This window comes from Sorex araneus, chromosome 1, assembly GCF_027595985.1.
Source record: "Sorex araneus isolate mSorAra2 chromosome 1, mSorAra2.pri, whole genome shotgun sequence".
Taxonomy (NCBI): domain Eukaryota; kingdom Metazoa; phylum Chordata; class Mammalia; order Eulipotyphla; family Soricidae; genus Sorex; species Sorex araneus.
Window position 1 is genome coordinate 302,533,162 of NC_073302.1, and position 23,172 is coordinate 302,556,333.

The 23,172-nt window shown below is 51.7% G+C and overlaps 1 protein-coding gene across 1 annotated transcript in view; it reads right to left on the bottom strand.

Annotated features, from left to right (window-relative positions):
• Window positions 1-21,771: 21,771 nt before the first annotated feature.
• The window catches only part of TRAPPC11 (trafficking protein particle complex subunit 11), a 37,693-nt gene continuing 36,292 nt past the window's right edge, over window positions 21,772-23,172 (bottom strand). Inside the window, exon 31 of the mRNA XM_004614687.2 lies at window positions 21,772-22,447. Within this exon, the coding sequence (XP_004614744.2) occupies window positions 22,403-22,447 (45 nt within the window). The 3' untranslated portion in view covers window positions 21,772-22,402. The remainder of the gene's footprint in view (window positions 22,448-23,172) is intronic.

A 23,172-nucleotide genomic window follows, 5' to 3' on the forward strand; every position in this document is an offset into this window, starting at 1 on the left:
GGCAAGCTACCCGTGGCATATTTGATATGCCAAAAACAGTAACAAGTCTCACAATGGAGACGTTACTGGTGCCCACTTGAGCAAATCGATGAACAACGGGATGACAATGCTACCTATATATACAAATGTATGTAAAAAAGTAGATTTCCCTCTAAGATTGGTTGCCCCCTACTTTGGACTCTAGCAAATGTGGTGTGACAATCATGGTCCACCCTTCTCTTGATGACTACAGCTGCCTCCCAATTTCTCTCCCACATGTTGAAGCTTCAAAGTGCAAAGGCAATGCCTGATGTGTGCCCACTCCTCAAGTAGCCCCATTTGTCCCAGAATCTCATGGCTCCTTCACTTTCCATCATATTCCTTGCACAAAACCCCACCCCTACCCTAAGAAGAAGTCATAATTTGTGAGGGTGCTCCCACCACCCCCGCAGTAAACTAAGTGAAACTCCACCTTCCACCTCAGTAGTCTGCAACCTTCTCCACCAGCTTTCCCCCCCACCGAGCCACTTCCCAACACCCACTGTCCAACATCAGGTTCTGCTTTCTATTGGAAACACAGAGTGACCTGTTGGAGTGACCTTCCCAGGACAAAGAACATTTCCTAGACCCCAGCCAGGGAATAGCGGGGATCCGAGAGTTGCCTCCGAAGCATTGCCAGAAGCTGGGACAAAACCAGTCTTTCCGGGACCAAGATCTGAGGGTTAAATCAAGACACTCAAGCTTCCTCCCCCTCCTGAAGAGCCTCTTCTCATATAGGGCTGAGGGGCTGAGGTCTCTAGAAGTCTAGACAAGCCCGATCAAGAGACTTTTGACACATTGACCTGCAGGACAAGCTGGTCCTCTGGGGCAACTTACTCAGGACTTACAAATGGGCGAAGGTCTCTAGCCCTTTTCCAAACACTTGGGGGTGGATCTAATTGTGCCCATTTCACAGATGCGGAAGTGAAGGTGACCGGGATGTACATCATGTTGGCGGCAGGGGCTAAGTGCCTCTACAGTACAGACACAGGAGCGTGTCCAGGAGCTGGGCTTGCAGGAAACCTCTCGGGGGAGCTGACCGTTGACTCCAGGCCAGAGGAGGAGGAGGCCAACCTGCCCATGTCGCAGTGGCCACAGCCCTGCGGTCATGGGGACCATGTGCTGTGTGGCCTCCCTGTCACCGAGGCACTGTGTGAGCCCACAGGAAGGAAGGGACCAGAATTCTTGGCCAGGAACAGTTTCCTTCCTGAGGTTCAGCCTCCGAGACCTTTCTCCTGACCCCCAGGAGCGGCCAAATTTCCTGGTGAGTGTCCAGGGGTAAGTCCTCACCCTGTGTCACATGCCTTTCTCTTAAAAGAGCTCCCGGGGTGAGGGGGCAAAGGGCTGGAGCACACGCTTTGTAAACAGGAGACCGAGTTTCCATCCCTGGCACCTCCGGGATCCAGGTGTGACCACTCAAAGCCAATAAATTAAAAGTTTCCTAAAAGGGGGGCTGGAGAGATAGTGCAGGGGTGAGGCTCTGGTATCCTGCCAGGCCCCGTTCAAATCCGAGCACCACATATAGTCCCCCGAGCACCACCCAGGTTATTCCTGAGCATACAGTCAGCACCAACGGGGCAGCCCAAACCTCCCAAAAAAATACCTGAAGAGGAGGACCAAGGATGCCTCTATTTTTCCTGAGAAGAAAGTGAGGGAGGGCCACAGACGTAGAGCATTTTGCCCGTCCCAGCGCTGACAGCTGACCAAGGACCGGTCTGCAGTGGACACTTGGGTGTTCACAGAGCCAGCAAGAACGCAGAGCCAGCGAGAGAAATACCACCGCCTCCTTCAGAAGAACTTCTCATGCCAACAGACCTGAAAACGTTCCAGAAGAACAGTGAAGCTCTGTTTGATGCCTATTCAAAGAAGAAACTCGACAGCCAGTGTCAGACTCCCTGGGGGAGCACCCCTTCACAAGATTGAAGGTCAAAGTGGAGCGGGGTTTGACCCAGGACAGAAAATCCGAGAGCCAGGAGTAACCCCTGAGCATCGCTGGGTATGGCCAAAGCAAGAAAGAAGAGGGGAGGGGAGGGGAGGGTAGGAAAAGGGAGGGGAGGGGAGGGGAGCAGAGGGGAGAGGAGAAGATCCCGTGCATATAATTCCTTGGGGGAGGCTCCCAAACAGTGCTCTGGGGACCATGCAGTGCTGGGGATCAAACCCTGGGCTCCATTATGCAGAGTATACCCTGATCCCTCAGCCATCTCCCCAGGCCAGCTATGTCTTTTTTTTTGGGGGGGGGGGTTGTTTGCAAGGGTGGGGTGGGGGCACACCCAGGGATATTCAGGGATTACTCCTGGCTTTGCCCTCAGGCATCACTCCCGTTATTGCTCAAGGAACCATATGGGATGCCAGAGATTGAACCCGGGTCAGCTGTGTGCCAGGCAACACCCTACCCACTAGACTATCACTCCAGCCCCTTCTACGTCATATTTTATATCACAAGTTACTGTGAGTGGACTCAGGCTCTTGCAGCTGTAATCCAAGGCTATGACTGTTGTGTCAGAGACAAGGGAGGCCTCCTACAGTGGGTGTCCCCCACACCACAGCCCTCACACTGGGCCCCTGCGTCGCTCCACAGCCTGCAATGAACAGCTGCACGGAGCGTTTTCTGATTTGCGTGTGCGTGTGTTAGCGATCCTAGTTTCACAGGTGAGCAATGAATTCACAGAGTCATTGAGCAACATGCTCTGGGGCCTGGCTGTGCAGTGGCCAGGCCAGGATGTCCACCCAGCACTCGGGTCCCAGCGTCTGTTCCCTCCAGAACAGTCTCTGAGGCTACGGAAGGCTATTGTGAAGCCTCTTCTTCCAAGACTTCACAATCGTCTGTGTCATCACACAGAAGGGCCTCGCTTACTGGGAGCCGATGGACATGTCCCATGGTTGAGCTCAACCTGATAGGGAAAAGACTGTAGATGGGGCCAGGGAGAGAGGGCAGGGGTGAGAAGGAAAGAGAGAGGGAGGGAGGGAGGGAGGGAGGGAGGGAGGGAGGGAGGGAGGGAGGGAGGGAGGGAGGGAGGGAGGGAGGGAGGGAGGGAGGGAGGGAGGGGAGGGAGAAGGGAAGAGAGAAAGAGAAACAGGGAGACAGAGAGGGAGACAGGGAGAGAGGGGAAGAGAGAGAGAATGAGAGAGAGGGAGAGCAGGAGAGGAAGAGAGAGGAGGGAGAGAAAGGGAGCAGAGAGAAAGGGAGAGAGAGGAAGCGAGGGAAAGAGACAGAAGGAGAGAGGGAGGGAGAGAGGGGGAGGGAAAGAGAGAGGGATATGGGGAGAAAGAGAATGAGAGAGAGGGAGAGACAGGGAGAGAGGGAAAGGGAGAGAGAGGGAGAGAGGGAGAGGGAAGGAGAGAGGGGGAGAGATAAAGAGGGAAAGAAAGATGGAGAGAGAAAGGGGGAGAAAGGAAGAAAGAGAATGAGAGATAGAGGGAGAGAGAGGGAGAGAAAGAATGAGAGGGAGAAAATGAGAGAGAGAATGAGAGAGAGAGAGAGATAGCTCAGCCTGTTAAGCTCTGGTTCCATCTCTAGCACCAGGTGGTACCTGAGCACTGAACGAGGAGTGGTCCCTGAGCATCACTGCTTATGGCCCCAAAAGCAAAAAGAAATTGCCAATGTACTTAGTCCTATACCAAGCTCCTCCCCACCAGGGGGGTTCCTTTTCCTTTCTCTTCTACGTTCCAGAGAAAGAAACTGCGGCTGTGCCAGTCACTTCTCCCAGTGACCCTGGGAAAGAAGCTGCCTTTGTCCATCCCTGTCCTGAGCCTCCCTCCTACCCAGACTGTGCCTGGATGTGGCAGGAAATGCACGTTCACTACCCAGCATTCTCTTAGAAAGGCAGAAAGTGACCTGGAACCTGCCACTGTGACTTCCTAAAAGAGCCTCTGATGCCTCACTGTCTCCTCGCCCCGAATTATTCACCCCTCCCCAGGGACCGGCATTCTCCCATGACTGAGCCTGGACAGCTGGAAAATGAAACTTTCTCATGACAGTTCACCTCATGCAAGTTCCAGAGATACTTCTGAATGCAGCCTGTGTTGAACAGCACCCAGCGCTGCCCCCGCCCCCCAAGGACACTGGCAGAAGCCCATCCCAGTCCAAAGCCAATCTCTCAAGATCACATGTGCAAAATATATATATATAATATATACATGTATATATATATAAATATATATATATATATATATTTCCCTGGGTGGTTCATGTCAAGTTCTGTACTTGTGCGTGGGAGCAAGGCAAGGAAATACCCGTCCAGAGGAATATTTTTCCCCACTAAGAGGTTTTCCTCTTTTCCTGCCTGTTACTATAAACCCAACTCAATACATCCCAGCCTGAATGCTAAAACACATTTGTAGTGGAGCAAAATTTTATCGGTCACACCAAATTACCACACTCACCGAATCATCATCGCAGATATCATGTCAAATTTGGGGGAGGGGGGAATGGCGTGCAACAATTAGGTGAAGCTTTTATTTGTCAATTGTGCCTCTATTACTGAAAGAACGGGGTGGTGAAAGAACTATGTGGTGAAATATGACTCTTGTCTTTTATCCCTGGAAGGTTGGATGCTCCTAATTGCCCATATTATGAGCATTCCGAGGGCTATGACTAGACCCATTCAAAGCTTCTTAACCTTAGGGCAGGAGAGACAGTTCAGGGGTTAAAACTCTTACCTTGCATGAGGCCAATTCCATCTCCATCCCCGAGCCCCATGGTGAGTGATCCTTGAGCACAGAGCCAGGAGGAAGTATGCATCTGTCAATCAACAGCCCGCCCTCCTGGGAGACGCCACCAGTGACAGAGCTCCAGAGACAGACAAAGGGCCAGGTTAAAAATAATGTTTTTGGGAAATGCCCTGGTTAATCAGATAACTGCTATCTGCGAAGACATGAAGACATTTTAAAAGGCAGCAAGAGTCATAAGGGAAAGCTTAATGATCTCATTCACGCTGCTTTTGTCTATCAAAAAAAAATTAAAAAGGAGGACTTCGGAATCCGCTGTCTTGGGCATTCCATTATAAATGGAATTAGATTCTAGTGCTGTTCCACCCCTGGTCACTAACCAACAAGTTTAGAAAGATATTCCAAGTTGTTAGTTACTCTTGGTGACCCAAAATTTAAAAACTTATTTAACTTCTTCAAGTTTAACCCAACTATTCAAGATGGGGTGGAAAATGTTGATGTACATTAAAAAAAATTTCCAGCATCGTTGGAAGGACGAGTAGAGAGAGGCTTCTAAAATCTCAGGGCTAGGGCAAATGGAGATGTTACTGAGACCGCTTGAGAAATTCGACCATCAACGGGATGATGATGATGATGATGATGATGATGATGATGATGATGATGATGATGATTTATTAATTGTTTTAATTTGAAATTTTTTTGGGTTTCCTTTGTCCTGTTTAGGGAATATCTTGCTCATTTAGAAATGAAGGAAGGAAGTGGGGCTGGAGCGAAAGTACAACAGGGTTGCTTGCAGGCAGCTGACCTGGGTTTGATCCCCGCATCCCATATGATCTCCAAGTCCTGCTAGGAGTAATTCCTGAGAGCAGAAGTAAACCAAACAAACTAAAACAAGCAGACAGACAAAAATGAAGTAAAAAGTAAGGAAGTAGGTGGGGGTTGGAGCGATAGTACATTGAGGAAGGCGTTTGCCTTGCACGCTGCCGACCCAGGTTCAATTCCCGGTATCCCATACGGTCCCCCGAGCACTGCCAGGAGTAATTCCTGAGTGCATGAACCAGGAGTAACCCCTGTGCATCACCGGGTGTGACCCAAAAAAGCAAAAAAAAAAGTAAGGAAGTGGCATCTGAGTTGTGTTGACTGTATAAAATGTTCCTGGCAAACCTTGGGGTCTCTGCAGTTCCCCTCTAACTGCTTCTGTTTATCCTGCTCACATAGTTCAACAAATACAGAGGCAACTTGAAGGGTGCTCAGCTAAGCATTCCATATCCCAAAGTCTTATTTCAGAGTGAGGTCTATGCGTGTCATAAAGAAACACGTTTTGGGCTGGAGCTTTGTTATACTATAGTTTTGTACTATAGTACAGTGGGTAGGGTGTTTGCCTTGCATGTGGCTGACCTGGGTTCAATCCCCGGTATCCCATATGGTCCCCCAGCACTGCTAGGAGTAATTCCTGAGTGCAGAGCCAGGAGTAACCCCTGAACATCTGGACATCACTGGATGTGACCCCCTTCCCCCCAAAAAAAGAAACATGTTTTGATAGGAAATGTGTCTCATCAGGAAAGCCAGGTACAGGGAGACCCGTTTGTGGCAATAAGGCACTTTCCTCATGACAAGCCCTTAAATCACTGCCTCTGGAAAGACCCCCTGGCACTAACTCTGTCTCCAGGGAAGGGGGGCCAGCTCTGACCTGGGGCTTCAGGTACGTCGGAGCTGCTATGTTGGATGACTGGTCCTGCCAGGAACCAGGGAAGCTAGAAAAAAAAAACCAGATCTTGTTTTATCTGCAACATGTTTGCTGAAGCAATGAAGAGGAAACATCATAGAATTTCAGAGGGGAGACCCAGGGTGCCCTGACCTTCTCTCAGGAGGCGCCCTAAGGAAACACCATTTTCTGGGCAGGAGTCTGAGGTCTCAAGCTGGCTTCTCATGAACCAAGTCGGCTGACTTCCGGGCAGTTTTTTAGGAGACTCAGCTAGGAGTCATCCCCAAGCACCGTCAGGTGTGGCCCCTCCCTAAGCCCAAACCTACAGATTATCTAAATGAGGCCTACTCCGGGCCCTGAACTGAGAATGGGCTGGAGGACATTGTCAAAGAGGATAGGGAAAGTGCACTGGGCTTCTGGAAAGTTCTAATCATGCTAAGCGGAGGACTTAGGAATGCCTTTAATTACTCGAGGGTCCTGCTAGCAACTGCACACTCCAAACCTGGACTCCCAACTGGGAGCATAGACCTCACTTTTCCAGAACATTCTAGATTTCAGTCACCAAACCCGCAAACCTGAGGGTTTCAACAAATTAATTTCTGGATGAGGCCCGTCTTAGCAGTGAGGTTCGGCCGGGAACATGGCAGTGATTTCCAGAACATTCTGACCACTGCCTCCAGGCCTCCTCCAAACCAGGCTCTGCCTGTAAGGATCCTGGACTGCGTTTACCCCTGCTGGAATGAACGCTTTCTAATAAAACAGCAACTCCTGGCTGCTGAGATGTCACCCCGGGGGCCGCACGCATGTGCGGCCCCTCCACAGATGCACGAGCATGAATCCAGACCCAGCTAAACCACTTTCGACATGGGCAGCTACTTGCAGAATGTCTCCAGCCTAAGAACTAAGCCGCGACTCCATGCCCGCCCAGGAGGGGAAAGGTATTTCTCTCTCTCGCCTGTCCCTTCCCGGGGATGAAGGGCGTGGGGACCGCCATATTATGACAACCACAGATGGGGTTTACAAGCTTGCAATGATCCAACATCCGGAAGAAATCTCCCTGGACTTAGTTGTTAAAGTACAGAAATCCAAAACCGCACGGCCGTTTTTGGATTTCTCTTCACAACAGGTCTGACTCTAGTGGGGTGCTCCTAACAATAATGGTGAGGTTAGTGTTGAAATATTGAATGTAACCAAAGTAAATAGAAAGTAAAGTGAAATTTATCAGTTACAAGGCGGGGTGGGGGGGTGCGGTGGTGGGCGGGATGGGAGGTGTACTGTGGTTTTTTTTTTTGGTGGTGGGATATGGACACTGGTGAAGGGATGGTTGTTTCAGCATTGTATGACTAAGGCTTAAGCCTGAAAGCATTGTAATTTTCCACATGGTGATTCAATAAAATAAAATTCTTATTAAAAAATAATAATAATAGGGGCTGGAGCGATAGCACAGCGGGTAGGGCGTTTGCCTTGCACGCGGCCGACCCGGGTTCAAATCCCAGCATCCCATATGGTCCCCTGAGCACCGCCAGGAGTAACTCCTGAGTGCGGAGCCAGGAGTAACCCCTGTGCATCGCCAGGTGTGTCCCAAAAAGAAAAAAATAAAATAATAATAATAAAAATAAAACAGCAACTCCTGAGACAAGAGGTCTGTGTTCTAACTCTCCTGTCCCCTAAAGACTGCCCCGTCCGTCCATTCCCTGGTTAGTGCTCAGACGAGCCCCCGGAACTGAGCAGTAACTGATCAGGTGGGTTCCTCAGGGAGCACAACTGCCTCACACCAAAATTAACCTGACAGCCTGGGGTGAGTCAGGACGATATTGGAGCCAACCATGGGCAGGGCTGAGGTTCAGAAAACGGTCTGGGCTGCCCCAGCCAGAGAGGGGGAAGCCTAGCGTGCTCCGTCCTGCAGGGGTGAGGGCTAAGTGCCCTGAGTCAGGGACATCAGCTGTCAGGAGCCCCTGGTTCCTTCACCCCCACACTGTACCACAAGGCTGAAGGGCAGAGATTAACTGCCCACCTCTCCACAAAAAAAAAAAAAAAAAAAAAAAAAAATCAGATGCGACTTCCCCCAACCCCTGCAAAAAAAACAAAAATTTAAACCGAGTTGAGTGTTACTTCCTAAGTGGTTCCTCGGTGCTCCGGGACTTGTGTGATTACTGGCTGGGTGCGTGAGTCACACCTCAGCTATGAGGAGCAGCTCTGCTCAGATCTGCCCTGTCCGGGCCAGAACCAAGCCAGGTGGGGCCCTGCCCTCCCCTGCCCTCCCCCACCCCCCCACCAGCCTCCCTGCTGCCTGCTGCCTCCTGGGGGTGAGGGGTGTGTCTCAGGAGGCCAATTCTGGGCCAACCAGGCTGGAGTTTCAGGATGGGGCCCCAGGATGCAGGGTTGCTGGCACCCCCCACCTCCCACCCCCACCCCAGCCCTGGGCCATCTCTCCCCCAGCCCTCCCACGTGGTCTTTATCCACGGAGCTTGCTTCTGTCCTCAGGGGCCATCAGGAAAGTTAGACGCACCTGCCATCTGGGGACCGTGACAGTCCCTCTGCCCGCAGCTGCCTTTTCCCATCCTGGCCCTTCCATGCCAAACTTCCTGTGTGTCTGTTCGGCCATGATCACAGCCCGGCATTTGGGGTAGAAGGAAGCCGGTGTGGCACCTTCCTAAGAAACAAGAACATTTACCGGGATCTCCTTCAGTGGCTTAGAGCAGGAGCACTCAGGAGCGGGCACGGGTGCGGGTGTCCCGTAAGCCTGCCCCAGGGCTGCGTCCACCCCATCTGGGCCCATCTCTGGACCCTCGAGTCTGCCATGGATGCGGTTCCTAGGGCCGCCCTAGATCCAGACTTGATCAACCGTTCACCCCTTTTCACCCAAGAAACAACGCCACAGACCAGGGCAGGTTTGGGGGTTGAAAGCATCTTTGCTATGACACAGCCAGGCTCCGTGGCCAAAGTCTTCATCACTCCACACTCAGTCATGTGTCTTCGGATGGGGGTCAGGACCCTCAGTTGAAGAAGCTGGACCATAGACCGTAGACCACCTTGCCTGGCAGACCCTTGAGCCAGCTAGTTATGGCCCAGCCCCTGCAAACCCAGAAAACACGTGGGTTGGGGCCCTGGGGTTAAGACATGCCCTCAAAGGTTTTCAGACTCTGGATAATCCCCCACACTACCATATTCCACTGTGTAAGTGCGCCCTGAGACTCCTGGGAGCTGGGGTTCCCTCTTAAGTTTCTGACAAAAGGACCCTCTCGGCTCCTCCTCCTCCTTCTCCCAACTTTCTTTGTCCCTCTATAAACACTCTTTTCAAAGCTAAACTTCCTTCACTGAAGAGGCATTTCTGTTGCTCAGAACTCTTTCGTATGCTTTTTTTTTTTTTGAAGAGTAGCTTTGACAAAGCTCATTTCAGTCTAAAAATATAAATTCTTTCCTTTAGGAAGTTGCCGCTCCCTTCCCTTTGCATATTTGAGGAAATACTGCCGTTCTCACTGGAATCATGTGCCTTTAAAAAAAAAAAAACCCAAACAGACAAGGAAGGCCAATCTCCAACCAAGTTCCTTCCATGGTGGCTAAAGTTTGCTGGGGTACCAAGAGCAGCACACAAGAGCAGAGTTGACAGCAGGTGCTCAGTTTACAAGGTCATACACCCGAATTTGCTTTCTTTAAGGCAACACCCTGTGTGATGCTCAGAGGTCACCGGCAACTCAATGCTGCGAGGTCATTCCTAGCAGTGCTCAGGGGACCAGGTGATGCTAGGAATCGAACCTGGGTCTCCCACATGCAAGGCAGGCATTCCGCTCCTTTTCCTGCCCCCTTTCTGCCTCCTGTGCAGGGAGATGCTTTAATCTCAAGGAAAGTCAGCAAGGCTTTGCCAATCCTTTGCATTCTGGGGCACACGGAACCCCAGCACCAAAGCCCCAAATCTGGAGTCACCGATGACTCCCCTCGGCTGAGTGAATGACAGGAATTCACTCCGTAATCCCCTGGAATGAGCTGTTCCCAGGGCACCGGCTGCCGGTGCCCTGATTAGCTCTGCACCCTGCCTCCGTCCCTCCCGGCCGGTCCTGACCTGCCCACACCACGTGACGGTCCCCACCTGTCCTTCATGCCTCTTCTGCCCACTCAAGCAACGGGTGAATGTAGCAGGCAACTAATGTAGCAGGCAACTGGATTCGGGGAGATTCAGTATCACAGTCCACCGTTTGGGCCCTGCCCTGGGTCACAGCAGGCCGGGCCTGTCAAACCAGTTGAGTCCCTCTGCCAGCTTCCTGGCTGGGACTGGGGCAGACACAGACCAAGAAGCCCGGTACAGTTACAGGACAGACCAGCAGGGGGTGCGTGCCATCAGCTCTGAAAATCTCAGGGCTCCTCTGAAAGGGGGTTCTCTTGAGCTGAGCATTTGAGGAAGCTTTAGACAGAGTTCAAGTACCAAGAAGTATCAAGTTCAGAGAACCCCCAAGTAGTTCCTGCCATGGGCTGCGGGGCCGCCCTGTCGTGACCCAGAGCTGGGTACTGGCATTTATCAGCCTTGGGACACCCTTATTTGGTCTTAACATCCTCATTGGCAAAATAGAGACAATGCAAGGTCTTATCTCAGGAGGTGAGAACAAGAAAATGTACATAAGGGGGCTGGAGCAATAGCACAGCGGGTAGGGCGCTTGCCTTGCACGCGGCCGACCCAGGCTGACCCAGGCTGACCCAGGTTCGAATCCCAGCATCCCATATGGTCCCCTGAGCACCGCCAGGGGTAATTCCTGAGTGTAGAACCAGGAGTAACCCCTGTGCATTGCTGGGTGTGACCCAAAAAGCAAAAAAAAAACCAAAAAAAAAAAAACAAAAAAAAAAAAAAAAAGAAAATGTACATAAGAACAGAGTTCTCTAGGAGCTGGAGTGATAGTACAGTGGATAGGATGTTTGCCTTGCACGTGGCTAACCCGGGTTCAATGCCCGGCATCCCATATAGTCCTCCAGATACCGCCAGCCAGGAGTAATTCCTGAGTGCAGAGCCAGGAGGAATCCCTAAGCATTGCTGGGTGTGACCCAAAAAGCAAACAGAAAAAGAAAAAAAAAAACCAAAAACCAAAAAACAGACTTATCTAGTCTAAGATGTAGACTGGAAAGAAATAGTAGAATGCCCATATTATTAACAAACAAGGAGCATCATCTAGACACATGTGTTCATCTCCACCAAGGGGTGCGTTTGCACACACACACACACACACACACACACACGTCTATGCACACCAACACCTCTGATCTGTGTAGACGTGTTTCCTTCTGTCTGCTTCCTTTCTTGAGCATCAACTCGGTGACACTTAGAAATGTGGGCATTCGCATCTCTGGTGGCTGAGCTCAATGGAGCCAGGCTGGAGCTGTGTCCTAGCAATCCCCCCACCGTGAGCTTCTGGGCTTGGGGGTGGGGGGAACCCCAGGAGGACTCTGTGCTGTTAGGACGCCCAAAAGGGAAGCCTCTGACCCAGGTGAACACTGAAGTGTAGGGCTCCTGGTGGCCGGGAGATCTCACCCCTTATTCCTGATCTGTGGGTGTCTGGGGGCTCCCCGGCACCCCCTCCCGTCCCCAAATCCTGTCTCCTCAGAAGAACAGTGGGTCTGAAAGTAGACCAAGGACCAAACACGATGACCTTTTATTATCTGTATTGCAAATCATAATGCTCCAAATGAGAGAGAGAGTAAGAAGGATGGTACTTGCCACAGAGGCAAGGAATAAGTGGGGTGGGGGTGGCGGATGGGACACTGGGAACAATGGTGGTGAAAATGTGCACTGGGCAAGGGATGGGTGTTCGAGCATTGTGTGACACATGGAATCATGAAAGTTTGCAACTGTATCTCACGGTGATCCAATACAACTTCTTAAAAAATAGCAATAATGACAGCAGGGTCTTAGCAAGGACATGGGACTACAACTTAGCCAAGCGGAAAGACCAGGACACATGCTTTCTTGGGCCAAACTGATTTCTAGAACTCGCTTCCAGCATGTGCTATGGAAGAGACATTGAAGAGGACGTGCTACCTAGAGTGACAGCAGGCAGTGGCTCGGATGCTTGATTCACTCCGGTGACTTGAACCCAAAGGGAACAAGACAGGCTGGAACAGCCAGCTCTGAGCTGCCAGAAGGTGGGTCCTGGTCCAGAAAAAGCAGGCCTGAGTTCCACACACCTCTGTCTTTCAGAACAAATGAAAAGAATTTGCTGATTTTCTCACGTGCGTCTAGGAGATCTGGCCCTGTGAGGGTCAAAGCTCTGACCCCAAGTAGGAGCAGCCTGGGCCCGTCTTCACGGCCTGCACTGCTGCTCACAACTTGCCAAACTTCCCGCCTCGGGCCTCTGGAGATGCAATTCATTCTCACAAGCGTGTGAATGAGCACCCTGCAAAGGCAGCAGACCACGAGGCCCCGCCGGGTGCCTGGAAGGAGACCCAGGCACCACGCTGGGCACAGAGCAGGTGCAAGTCCCTCCATCACACACGTCCCAGCTCTGGGCTCCATCTCCAGCACCCCACCAACAAGCCACAGCAAAGGCTCACGTCAGGAAGGAGGAACCAGGGCCAGATCGATGGACCAGCACCAGCCGAACAGAGTTCAATCCCCAGCATCCCGCCCATTTCTGATGGGGAAAGAGCAAACCCTGTAAGAAGAAAGAATCCCCCTTATTGGTGGAAAATATTACCCCAACCACATCTCCTCTTGTCACCAGATGTTTCTAGAACCCTTTTCATAACCCAGGCAACAAGAAATACTGCTTTAATCAAACCTCTATTTATTTATTTATTTATTTATTTTGCTTTTGGGGTCATGCCCGGCAATGCACAGGGTGTTACTCCTGACTCTGCACTCAGGAATCACTCCTGGCAGTGCTCAGGGGACCATATGGGATGCTGGGAATCGAACCTGGGTCAGTCACGTGCAAGGCAAATGCCCTACTCACTGTGCTATTGCTCCAGCCCAAACCTCAAATTTGTATGTTGTATTTCTCTACGCATTTAGGCATCAAAGGATGCACTTTGTCTATATCACCTCCTTTTTCTCAGGATCAAATAAGGCCCCACAATTATTTCTCAATGTTTGTGAGTTTACTGAGTGATTCCCATCGCTATGTAGGTGAAAAGTCGCTGTCTACTGAATAACAAGGTAAAACCATCTTGATGTTTTCATATTTCTGTGAGGGTTAGTAGTGTGAAAAATCAGAGAATTCATGTATTAGTTTAACTGTCATCCACAAAGCTACAAAATGAAGCGTATATACTGAATCATGTTGATTTCAACTATATATATTCTGAATTTATATTCAGAATCATTCTTTTGATCTCATCAAGAAAACACACATTTCTTTTAAAATATTTATTAAATTACTTATTATCTTTACCCTTTTTAACCAATTAATGAATGAATGAATCAAAACTATCTGCTTGGGATTAGTACTGGGATATTTGGAGCGAGCACAGGGTTTAAGGCACTCTCCTTCCACACAACCAGCCCCAGTCCCATCCCTGGCACTGATGAAGGTCCCCCAGACACCACCAGGGGTGATCCCGGAGCACAGAGCCAGAAATAGCCCCTGAGCACTGAGGGTGTGGGCCCCAAACGAACACACACTCAGAAGTAAGTCAGCAAGGAAAACCAGCCTCTTTGGAGCGCTTCACTTTGACAGCCTGGGGCAGCCACCGTGGGCCCATCTCTACCTGGCCGCCAGAGAGACGGCTGCTTCTGAGGTCAGCGCACTCGTCCGCCAAGTGCCCCCCACTTTCCGCACAGCTGAACGCTTGTCAGAGGTTGACCCGCTTCAGTTTCACTCCACCACTTTGGAGGGCCTGTTAGCTCCGGAGAGGACCTCTCTAGCACAACCTTTTCTTTAGGGGAGAAAATATTTTCTTCTCCCCAAGAGCACCCTTGAGCAGGCCTTGGTTGGAGTAAGCCAATCGCCAGGCGGCCCCCAGGGGAGAGGATGACCCCTTCCCGGGACACGCGTGTGTGTGATGTGTGTGTTGGTGTGAGTGATGCATCCTGCCCAAGCACAGCTCCGTGGCCGACCCAGTGACTAGTTACTCGGAAGATTAGAAGGCTGGAGGCCAGGTGAAACCTCTACCTCTAACTTGGTTTCTCTACCTCTGCTTTGCTTCAGATAAGGATAGTTCATAGCTGAGGCCGGCCTCAAGGGCTGGGGAGAGGACAGCTGGGATAGAGAAGGGCCCGCAGTGAGAAAGGTAGTTGGAAATGGTCACTCTGGATAGGAACTGCGTGCTGGAAACGGGTAAAGGAACAAACATGATAACCTCTCAGGACTTGTATTGCAGGCCGTAATGATGCCCAGAGAGTCGGGGGGGGGGGGGAGGGAGGGAGGGGCAGAGAGAAAGGGGGAGAGGGAGGGAGGGACAGTGGGGGAGGGAGGGAGGGAAGGAGGAAGGAAGAGAGGGGGAGGAGAGAGAGGGAGGGAGGGAGAGAGAGGGGAGGGAGAGGGAGAGGGAGGGAGGAAAGAAGGGAGGGAGGGAAGGAGGACGGAAGAGAGAGAGGGGGAGGGACAGAAAGAGGGAGAGAGGGAATGAGGGAGAGAGAGGAGAGAGGGATAGAGGGAGGGAGAGGGGGAGGAGAGAGGGGGGAAAGAGAGAGCAGGAAAGTACCTGTCACAGAGCCATGAGGGGAGGAGGATGGCCGGAGGGACACTGGGGTCATTGGTGATTGGAATGGACCCTGGTGGAGAGGTGAGTGTTGGATCGTTCTATGACTGAAACCTGATTATGATTAGCTTTATAACTATGTATCTCATGGTGACGCAATTAAAAAAGTAAAAATTAATTTTAAGAATGAAAAAATACTGCTATCTAGTATCCACATGAAATAATTATTTTAAAATATGCCTTTATCACAAGTAACTCATATAGAAATAAGCATATATTTGTAGTATGCATCCAATTGTTTGTTTTAATTATTGTATTTTATTATTCCTATAAAGATAAAAATTACCAAAAAAAAAGATAAGAATGCAAAACTCCTCCCACTTATGTAGCCCCCAGAGTGTATAAGATAAAAGGGGCTTCAGACCCTCAAGTTTCCAAGTCTCTCAGGCTTGCAAACCCTCAGCGCTGAGTCCTGAGTATGAGTGTTTTTTTTTTTCTTTTTGGGTCACACCCAGCGATGCTCAGGAGTTGCTCCTGATTTTGCACTCAGGAACTACCCCTGGTGGTGCTTGGGTAACCATATGGGATGCTGGGAATTGAACCTGGGTTGGCCTCGTGCAAGACAAACGCCCTACCCGCTGTGCTATCGCTCCAGCCCCTTGGTTTATTTTTTTTTAATTGAACTTTGTAATTGAGCAACACTTACAAAGCTTTCGTGTTTGAGTTTCACTCATAAAATGGCTGAACACCCATCCCTCCACTGTTGCACATTTTTTACCACCAATGTCCCCAGTATTGCCCCCCCCCATCCCAGCCCTCCCCCTGCCTCCATGGCAGACAATTTCCCCCACACTCTCTACTTTTGGGCATTATGGTTTGCAATACAGATACTGAGAGGCCATCACGTTTGGTCCTTTATCTGCTTTCAGCACACATCTCCCATCCCGAACAATCCCTCCCACCATCATTGACTTGGTGATCCCTTCTCTATCCCAGCTGCCTTCTCCCCCAGCTCAGGAGGCAGGCTGCCAACTATGGGGCCATATTCCAGCCCTTTTGTCTACTGTCCTTGGGTGTCAGTCTCATATGATGTTATGTTATATCCCACAAATGAGTGCAGTCCTTCTATGTCTGTCCCTCTCCTTCTGACACACTTCACTTAGCATGATAAGTACGAGTGTGTTTCGGTGTGTGAATAAAACCTTAAAAAAATTCTGTGCGGTCTCTGTACGTCCCAGTCAGCGTCTGAGCTCAGGCTCGTGGCTGCTTAACAGTACCCAAGACGAGAAAATTCTCCAGCCCCCCGCAACTGTGCTGGCCCAAGAAAGCGAGGCCGCCATAAACTCAGCCACTTCTCCGTTCCTCCCTGCTACAGACAGTGACCTCAGGCAGATGGGTGCCAGAATCATGCTTGGCTGTCCCCGGGACACATTTTGGAGACTCAATCACCCAAATCCCTGGCTTTCGCAGGGTAAATGATCCGGATAATTCTTTGAGCTCCATCGTGGATCATTCAGGTCAAAGGCAGCCAGACAAGATATGGCACCTTTTTTTTTTTTTTTGCTTTTTGGGGTTCCTCCTGACTCTGCACTCAGAAATTACTCCTGGCAGTGCTCGGGGGACCGTATGGGATGCTGGGGATGGAACCCAGGCCGGCCACGTGCAAGGCAAATGCCCTCCCCGCTGTGCTATCGCTCCGGCCCCCACATTTCCTGGCTCGTTGCTCCTTCCCCATCCCCCCTTCTCGAGCACTCAGGCACTTGTCACTCACACCAGCTTTGGCCTTGCCCTCCTGCTCCTCACTCATGCCTGGACAGACGTTTTTCTTATTTTCTGGAATATTCCTGGATTTGGATTTTTTGTTTTTAATCTTTTGTTTTGTTGGGGGTCACACCTGGAGGTGCTCAGGGCTGACTCCTGGCTCTGCATGTAAGGATTATTCCTGGTGGGCTGTCCAAGGTGCCAGGGGTCAAACCTAGGTCAGCCTCGCGCCAGGCAAGTGCCCAACCTGCCGTACCATCTCCCTGGCCCCAAAAGGGGTTTCTATAGCGAAAGAGAATGGGGAAATCCCACTGTTTGGGAAGGGTGGGTGGATTCCAGGTGTGGGGGCACCAGGGCAATCAGTAAATTCACCTGGGTGACGTGTCTGCAGATAAAGATTTCCGGGGAAGGAGAACATCCTCCATATTCTCAACCCGCACCCGCTGCCCCCACCAGACGGGCTTCCTGGTTTCCAATGCAGAGTGTGAAAGTTCCTTCCAGTTCATGCTCCTGCCTCCATTCAGTGCCCATCACTTCCTCCTGGAAAAGGAGGGTCTCCCTTCTTCTTCAGGAAAGTCTCTGTGGGGCCAGAAGGGGGCAGCCTGGTCCCGGGTGCAGACCCCTGGCACTGTCTCTTTCTGTTTCTGAGCTCTGCATCCTTCTGAAAACAACTGGCCAAGGGTCCAACATGGGGAAGCTCTTCTGTTTGTTTGTTTGTTTTTTGCTTTTTGGGTCACACCCGGCAATGCACAGGGGTTACTCCTGGCTCTGCACTCAGGAATTACTCCTGGCGGTGCTCGGGGGACCCTACGGGATGCTGAGGATCGAACCCGGGTTGGCTGCGTGCAAGGCAAACACCCTCCCTGCTGTGCTATCGCTCCAGCCCCAGGACGGGGAAGTTTCATACAAACCTCAACTTGGTCCTCCCGTTTCAGGACCTCTCCAATACCCTCCCCGATGGGGGTGACTTTCTGCAGCCCCCTCCCCGCAGCATCCTCTGTGTGTGGGGGGGGGGGCGAGCCACCCCGCAGGGCAGTGCTGGGGCTTAGTTCTGGTGGCGCCCCTAACAATGCCGCCCTCCCAGCTGCCCGGCACAGCTCCACGGCCCAGGAGGCGGCCGGCGGGGCCCTGGCGCAGGAGGTCAGAGTGGGTGCCCCAAGCCCCCAAGCGCATGCCCACCCCGGGGAGCGGGACTCGCTCCCCCAGAAACAAGTCTTTCTGAGTTTCTGCAGGTGTGTTCAGCAAAGTGTGAAGTGGAGGAAATCTTGGGCTCATCACAGCTGGGCTCCCCCTTGGGAACAGAAGGGCTCATTGTCCCGAGTCCCCCAGCCAGTCGGGCCACTTTGCAGGCATCTCTCCAGTAGAACCCTCCCCTCTCCAACCCCCACTGAGCAGAGGGTGCCCAGGGTCAGGCTCAGCTCCCCCGACTCCCCCCTGCCGGGACCCTGCGTGGGAAAAGGCTCTGCGTCCCCAAGCTGGACTCAGCCAACAGGACACACTGGTCCTCAAGGAGGGGCAATGATTAACCAGAGACAGAAGAGGCCCCCACGGGCCCCCGCCCCGCTCCCTGCCTGGGTGCTGGATCCCATCCAGCTGAGCCCTGGGGCCCCCCACCCTCTCCTGGCACCATCTGCTCTGAGTCAAGAAGTTTCTGGGTGGGGTGAGGGAAGCCCCTTCCCTCGCTCAGGAGAGTCCTGCAGGGCCACTGAGTGCCTGCTTCCTGACTTGTGACCCCCATATCCCTCTTCAGTTTCTGGGCTCCCTGGGGGTGGGGGGGAGGGGTCATGCCCCTTGGGGTGCTCACACACACACCTGGCTGCAGGGGGGGTAGAAAATGCAGAGGGCCAGAGTGACAAGATGGGGAGGGTGCTGGCCTGGCACGCGGCCCACCAGGCTTGAATCCACAGCATCCCATAGTGTCCCCAGAGCACCCCTGGGAGTAATTCCTGAGTTCAGAGTCAAGAGTAACCACTGAGAATTGCCAGGTGTGACCCAAAAATCAAAAACAAAAACAAAAAAAGAAATTTCACAGGGTTCAGGGGCCACAAATCATAGAGAGGGGCCATAGACCATAGAGAGGGGCCACAGACCACAGAGAGAGGCCACAGACCATAGAGAGGGGCCACAAACCATAGAGAAGGGTCACAGACCATAGAGAGGGGCCACAGGCCAAAGAGAGGGGCCACAGACCACAGAGAGGGGCCACAGACCATAGAGAGGGGGCCATCTTGCCACATTCAACAGAGAAGCGGCAGGCATTCTGGTGAGCAACGTGGCTGGACAATGCTCCGGACCCGAATCGGGGCCAGCAACACCGGGGATCCGGACAGAGGAGGTGCAGCCACCACACCTTCTCCAGATGGAGCCCTGGCGACACTGAGCAGCAACTAACATGGCTCCGGGATGCGGGACTGGGACACATCCGACCTTTTAGAAAAGGTCGCGCTATAGTGGCCACGCGACCTTTTCTAAAAACTGAAAACATACAATCTTTTAATGGAAAACTAATTATCAAATGCTTCCTTGGTAGTAGGGCTGTCTTTCTTGGGGGGAAACTCCAACAACAATAGTGAGTTTTGTGTTGAAATATGGAACGTAATCAAGGTAAAGAGAAAATGAAGTGAAATTCATCAGTTATACAGTTGGGGGTGGGGGGCGGGGGCAGGGGGTATACTGGGGACTTTGGTGGTGGAATATGGGCACTGGTGAAGGGATGGTGTTTGAATATTGTATAACTGAGACATAAACCTGAGAACTGTGTAACTTTCCACATGGTGATAAAATAAAAATTTTTTAAAAAAGACCATAGAGAGGGGCCACAGGTCATAGGGAGGGGCCACAGGCCATAGAGAGGTGCCACAGGCCATAGAGAGGGGTGCAGGGGTCAAAGACCACAGTGTGGCCAGGAGTGTGCTTGACACATGTTTGCCCCGGCACCCTCCCCCAGGTTATAGTAATTTCTTTAACCTGATTATCCTGGTGCGCCTCCTGTACTGCTTCCTCCGTCCTGGATCCTGGGCTCTTTATTTTTCGTCTTACTTTACACTTGGCACTTGGGGTTCAGTCCTTTGTTGAGACAAGCGTGGCTGGCTCGCCCCCAAGTGCAACCACTTTCCAAACTCCACCTGTTCAGCCAGAAGAGCCCTGTAGAGCTGAGCAGACAAGCTTTGCCCCCAAGTCCTTGAATTTCAAGAGGGCCCTTTCCTGGCCGAGCAGCTGATCTGGGCCCAGCCCCGCCCTCTGTGCTCGGAGCGCTCGGCCCGCAGATTCGGCCAGCCCTCATCACTGGACAGTCTTCCTTGGTTCTCCTTAACAACTCCTCCAAACCCCCAGGCCCCAAACTCAGCTCGTGGAAATCACCCACTCAGAAACACTGGCAGTGCAACCCCAGCAGCTCTGGGAGAAATAGGGAAGCCACCCTCTCACTGCTTCTTCTCCCACCCCCTCGCCTCTGCATGCCTTCTCACTGTCTCTTGGACTCTTTTGTTCCAGAAACTTTCAGCCATCACAAAACAGAGTCAAGAGCACGGGGCGCATAAGGTGCCCAGGCATTCCCACCGTGAGCCAGCCAACGGGGGTGGTCGGGGGATGACTCGAGGGCTGGAGGGTGGGTGAGATACAACAATCTTCACACACTTTCCTGCAAGGAAACTTTTGGGGGTCAATTTTAGCAGATGATTCATAACCATACAAAATAAATTATATAGGACCTGCTTGGGGGGCAGGTGGTGGTGGGAAAATTCAAAATAATGGTGGTGGGAAGGTGTAATGGTGATGGGATTAGTGTTGGAATATTGAATGTAATCAATTATTGTGAAAAACTTTATAAAAATAAAATTGAAAAAAAAAATTTTAAAAAAGACTAAACAGGCACTGGAGCCCTAGCAGAGTGGGTAGACCCTTGCTTTGCACACAGCCAACCGGGATTCGATCCCATATGTTCTCCTGAGCACTGCCAGGGGTAATTGCTGAGTGCAGATCCAAGAGCATCACCGAGTGTGGGCCAAAACGGTGCCTTTCATGAACAACACGGGCGCTCCTGAAGTGAGTATGTTTGGTGAAAGCCAGAAGTGAATGGTTGTTAGTTCCCATGAAATCAACAACTCCTGCAATACGCATGGTTGGAGTCTGGTATTCGGAGGTGCAGAACATGATTATGAAGTCTGCTATGAGGTCTGAGTGCAGACTGAGTGAAATCCTTACACTACGTACCTGAAAGGAATGGTAAGTTCTGCGTGTCGGCTCTGTGTCAATGACAAGTGCGTGCGAAATGAGTCTCTGAGGAAACGTGCTGCCTTTATGTACTTACATGCTACACAGTATGGCCACACGCATGTGCATTAAACACTTCAGAGCCCCGCACCCTGACACCAGCTGCAGCAGACAGACGCTCTGCAGTCCCCCAAGAAGCCTCCCTAGGAAGGTCACTGGAAGGTGACGGGTCAAGCATGAAGGTGCTCTCTGTTCCAAGCCCTTCTCAGACGCCTATTTTTATCGTCCTCATTGCAAGCTTGTGAGTCTTTCCAGCTGCCCCTAAGCCTATGGCCAGTAAGCCGCGGCCATGGATGCGTGTGGCTCAGTGGCCTGCATCTGTGCCACACGGCTCCATCCCGCTGGAAGACTAGCGGCATACAGGGGTGAGCTGCCAGGGCAAAGCCACTGAGCCAGAAAACAGGAGAGCCGAGATCGGAGACGAAGCAGCCGCCCGTGGCCCAGACAAGCTCTGCAGGACAGGCCAGCGCCTGGCCTGAGTGTCCCCGTGGGCCACCTGCCCACCCCATATGGCACCCCCAATTCCACCACCCCACACCACAGTGCTCTCTGGAGGAAGAGTGGTTCCGTGAAGTCAAACCAGCTCGGATGAAATAAAAGGTCCAGACATGTTTGAAAGAGAATGTTTATTTCCCCTGCTCCTTGCTTTTTATAACCCAAGACTTAAGTTAGGCGATTCTCCAGGAAATTGGTTTCTTTTAAAATTTTTTAAGTAAAGAACACGGTTCACCATATGATTTTTATTTACATGGATTTTCGGGAGTTTTGGAGGTTGAAACCGCACAATATCACGGAAAGCTCTTATTCAGCTTGGCCTGTTTTCCAAAAGCTTTCAGTATAGGAAATAAGACAGATTTTCATATCCTCTCAGACAGGATACCCCTGAGAAATACAAACTTGCTTCCGGAACACCCTGCCCGGCTGACACGGCTAAGCTATAAGTCCTTTCACACCCTCCCTGTCTACCACTGGGATTAAACGTGCAACACCAAGAGTGGGTCTGGGCATGTGCCCGGCTTATGAAGGCAGATTTCTCCCCAGTTGGGGCACCTCTAGGCGACCCTGGACAACAAGTTCTTTCTGGGGTGGACTCCAGACACTCTGGGCTTAGGGCACTGCCCTCCTGACACGGCATGGAAAGGCAACCGCGAGAGACGCACCCTTCCACGTCACTCTGACAGATTCCAAATATTTATTTGTGAAACTATAGGATAGATTTTTTCCTAATATTTGAAGCATGAGTTCCTCTGCAGAGTTGGTATAATATCTGTTAAAAAATAGATGCACTTTGACCATGATCGAGGCTACAGTTCACAACGGGAGGCCGAGGGGCGCAGAGCCGGGCTGGCTCCCAAATCACGCGGCCACAATAGAAGCGTCGTCCCCAAGCCGGCCCTGCGGCTGGAGGGAGAACAAAGGAAAGGCCATTACCAGCAAACCCCCAAACCACAGTGCCACACCCCCAAACCATGCAGCCACAGGCCCAAGCCCCCTCAAGTGCCAGTGATGGGAGGTCTGCTCTGAAAGGAAAGAACGTTACCAGTACTAAGGGAACTTTCTCCCTCAGTCCACCTGCTTCCTTCACTTGAACCGGGGACAGTGACCATGTGACCCCACTGCCCCCATCCTGCGGGTTCCTGATCTCCAGGGTCACTCCTCTCCTACCCCATGTTCCAGCACTTTCTGCCATGCTCACTCCAGGGACTAGGGTCTCCCTCGTGCCCTGTGGCTCAGAACCCTCACGTGTCCCCAGCTTGAAGGGACCCACAGACCTGGCTAGGGGAGCAGTTCTGAAGCTACATTAGTTCAGCTAAGAGAGGCTAGAGGTTCTCTATGACACACACGTGTCAGTCACCAAGGGAGTAAGGCCTGCACAAGCATACACCTCACAGAGTGGCCACCTCACAGACAGGACAGGAGAGTGGTGAGGGCAGCCAATTCCCTCTCACACACACTCAGAACTTCCTCCTCACACACTGGACTTCTCCTCACCCACCTTCCCTCACACCCCCACCTCCTCCTCACACACTGACCTCCATCACCTTCCGTCACACTCCCAACCTCCTCACATACTCACCTCCCTCACACTCCCAACTGCCTCACATGTTTACCACCCTCACACTCCC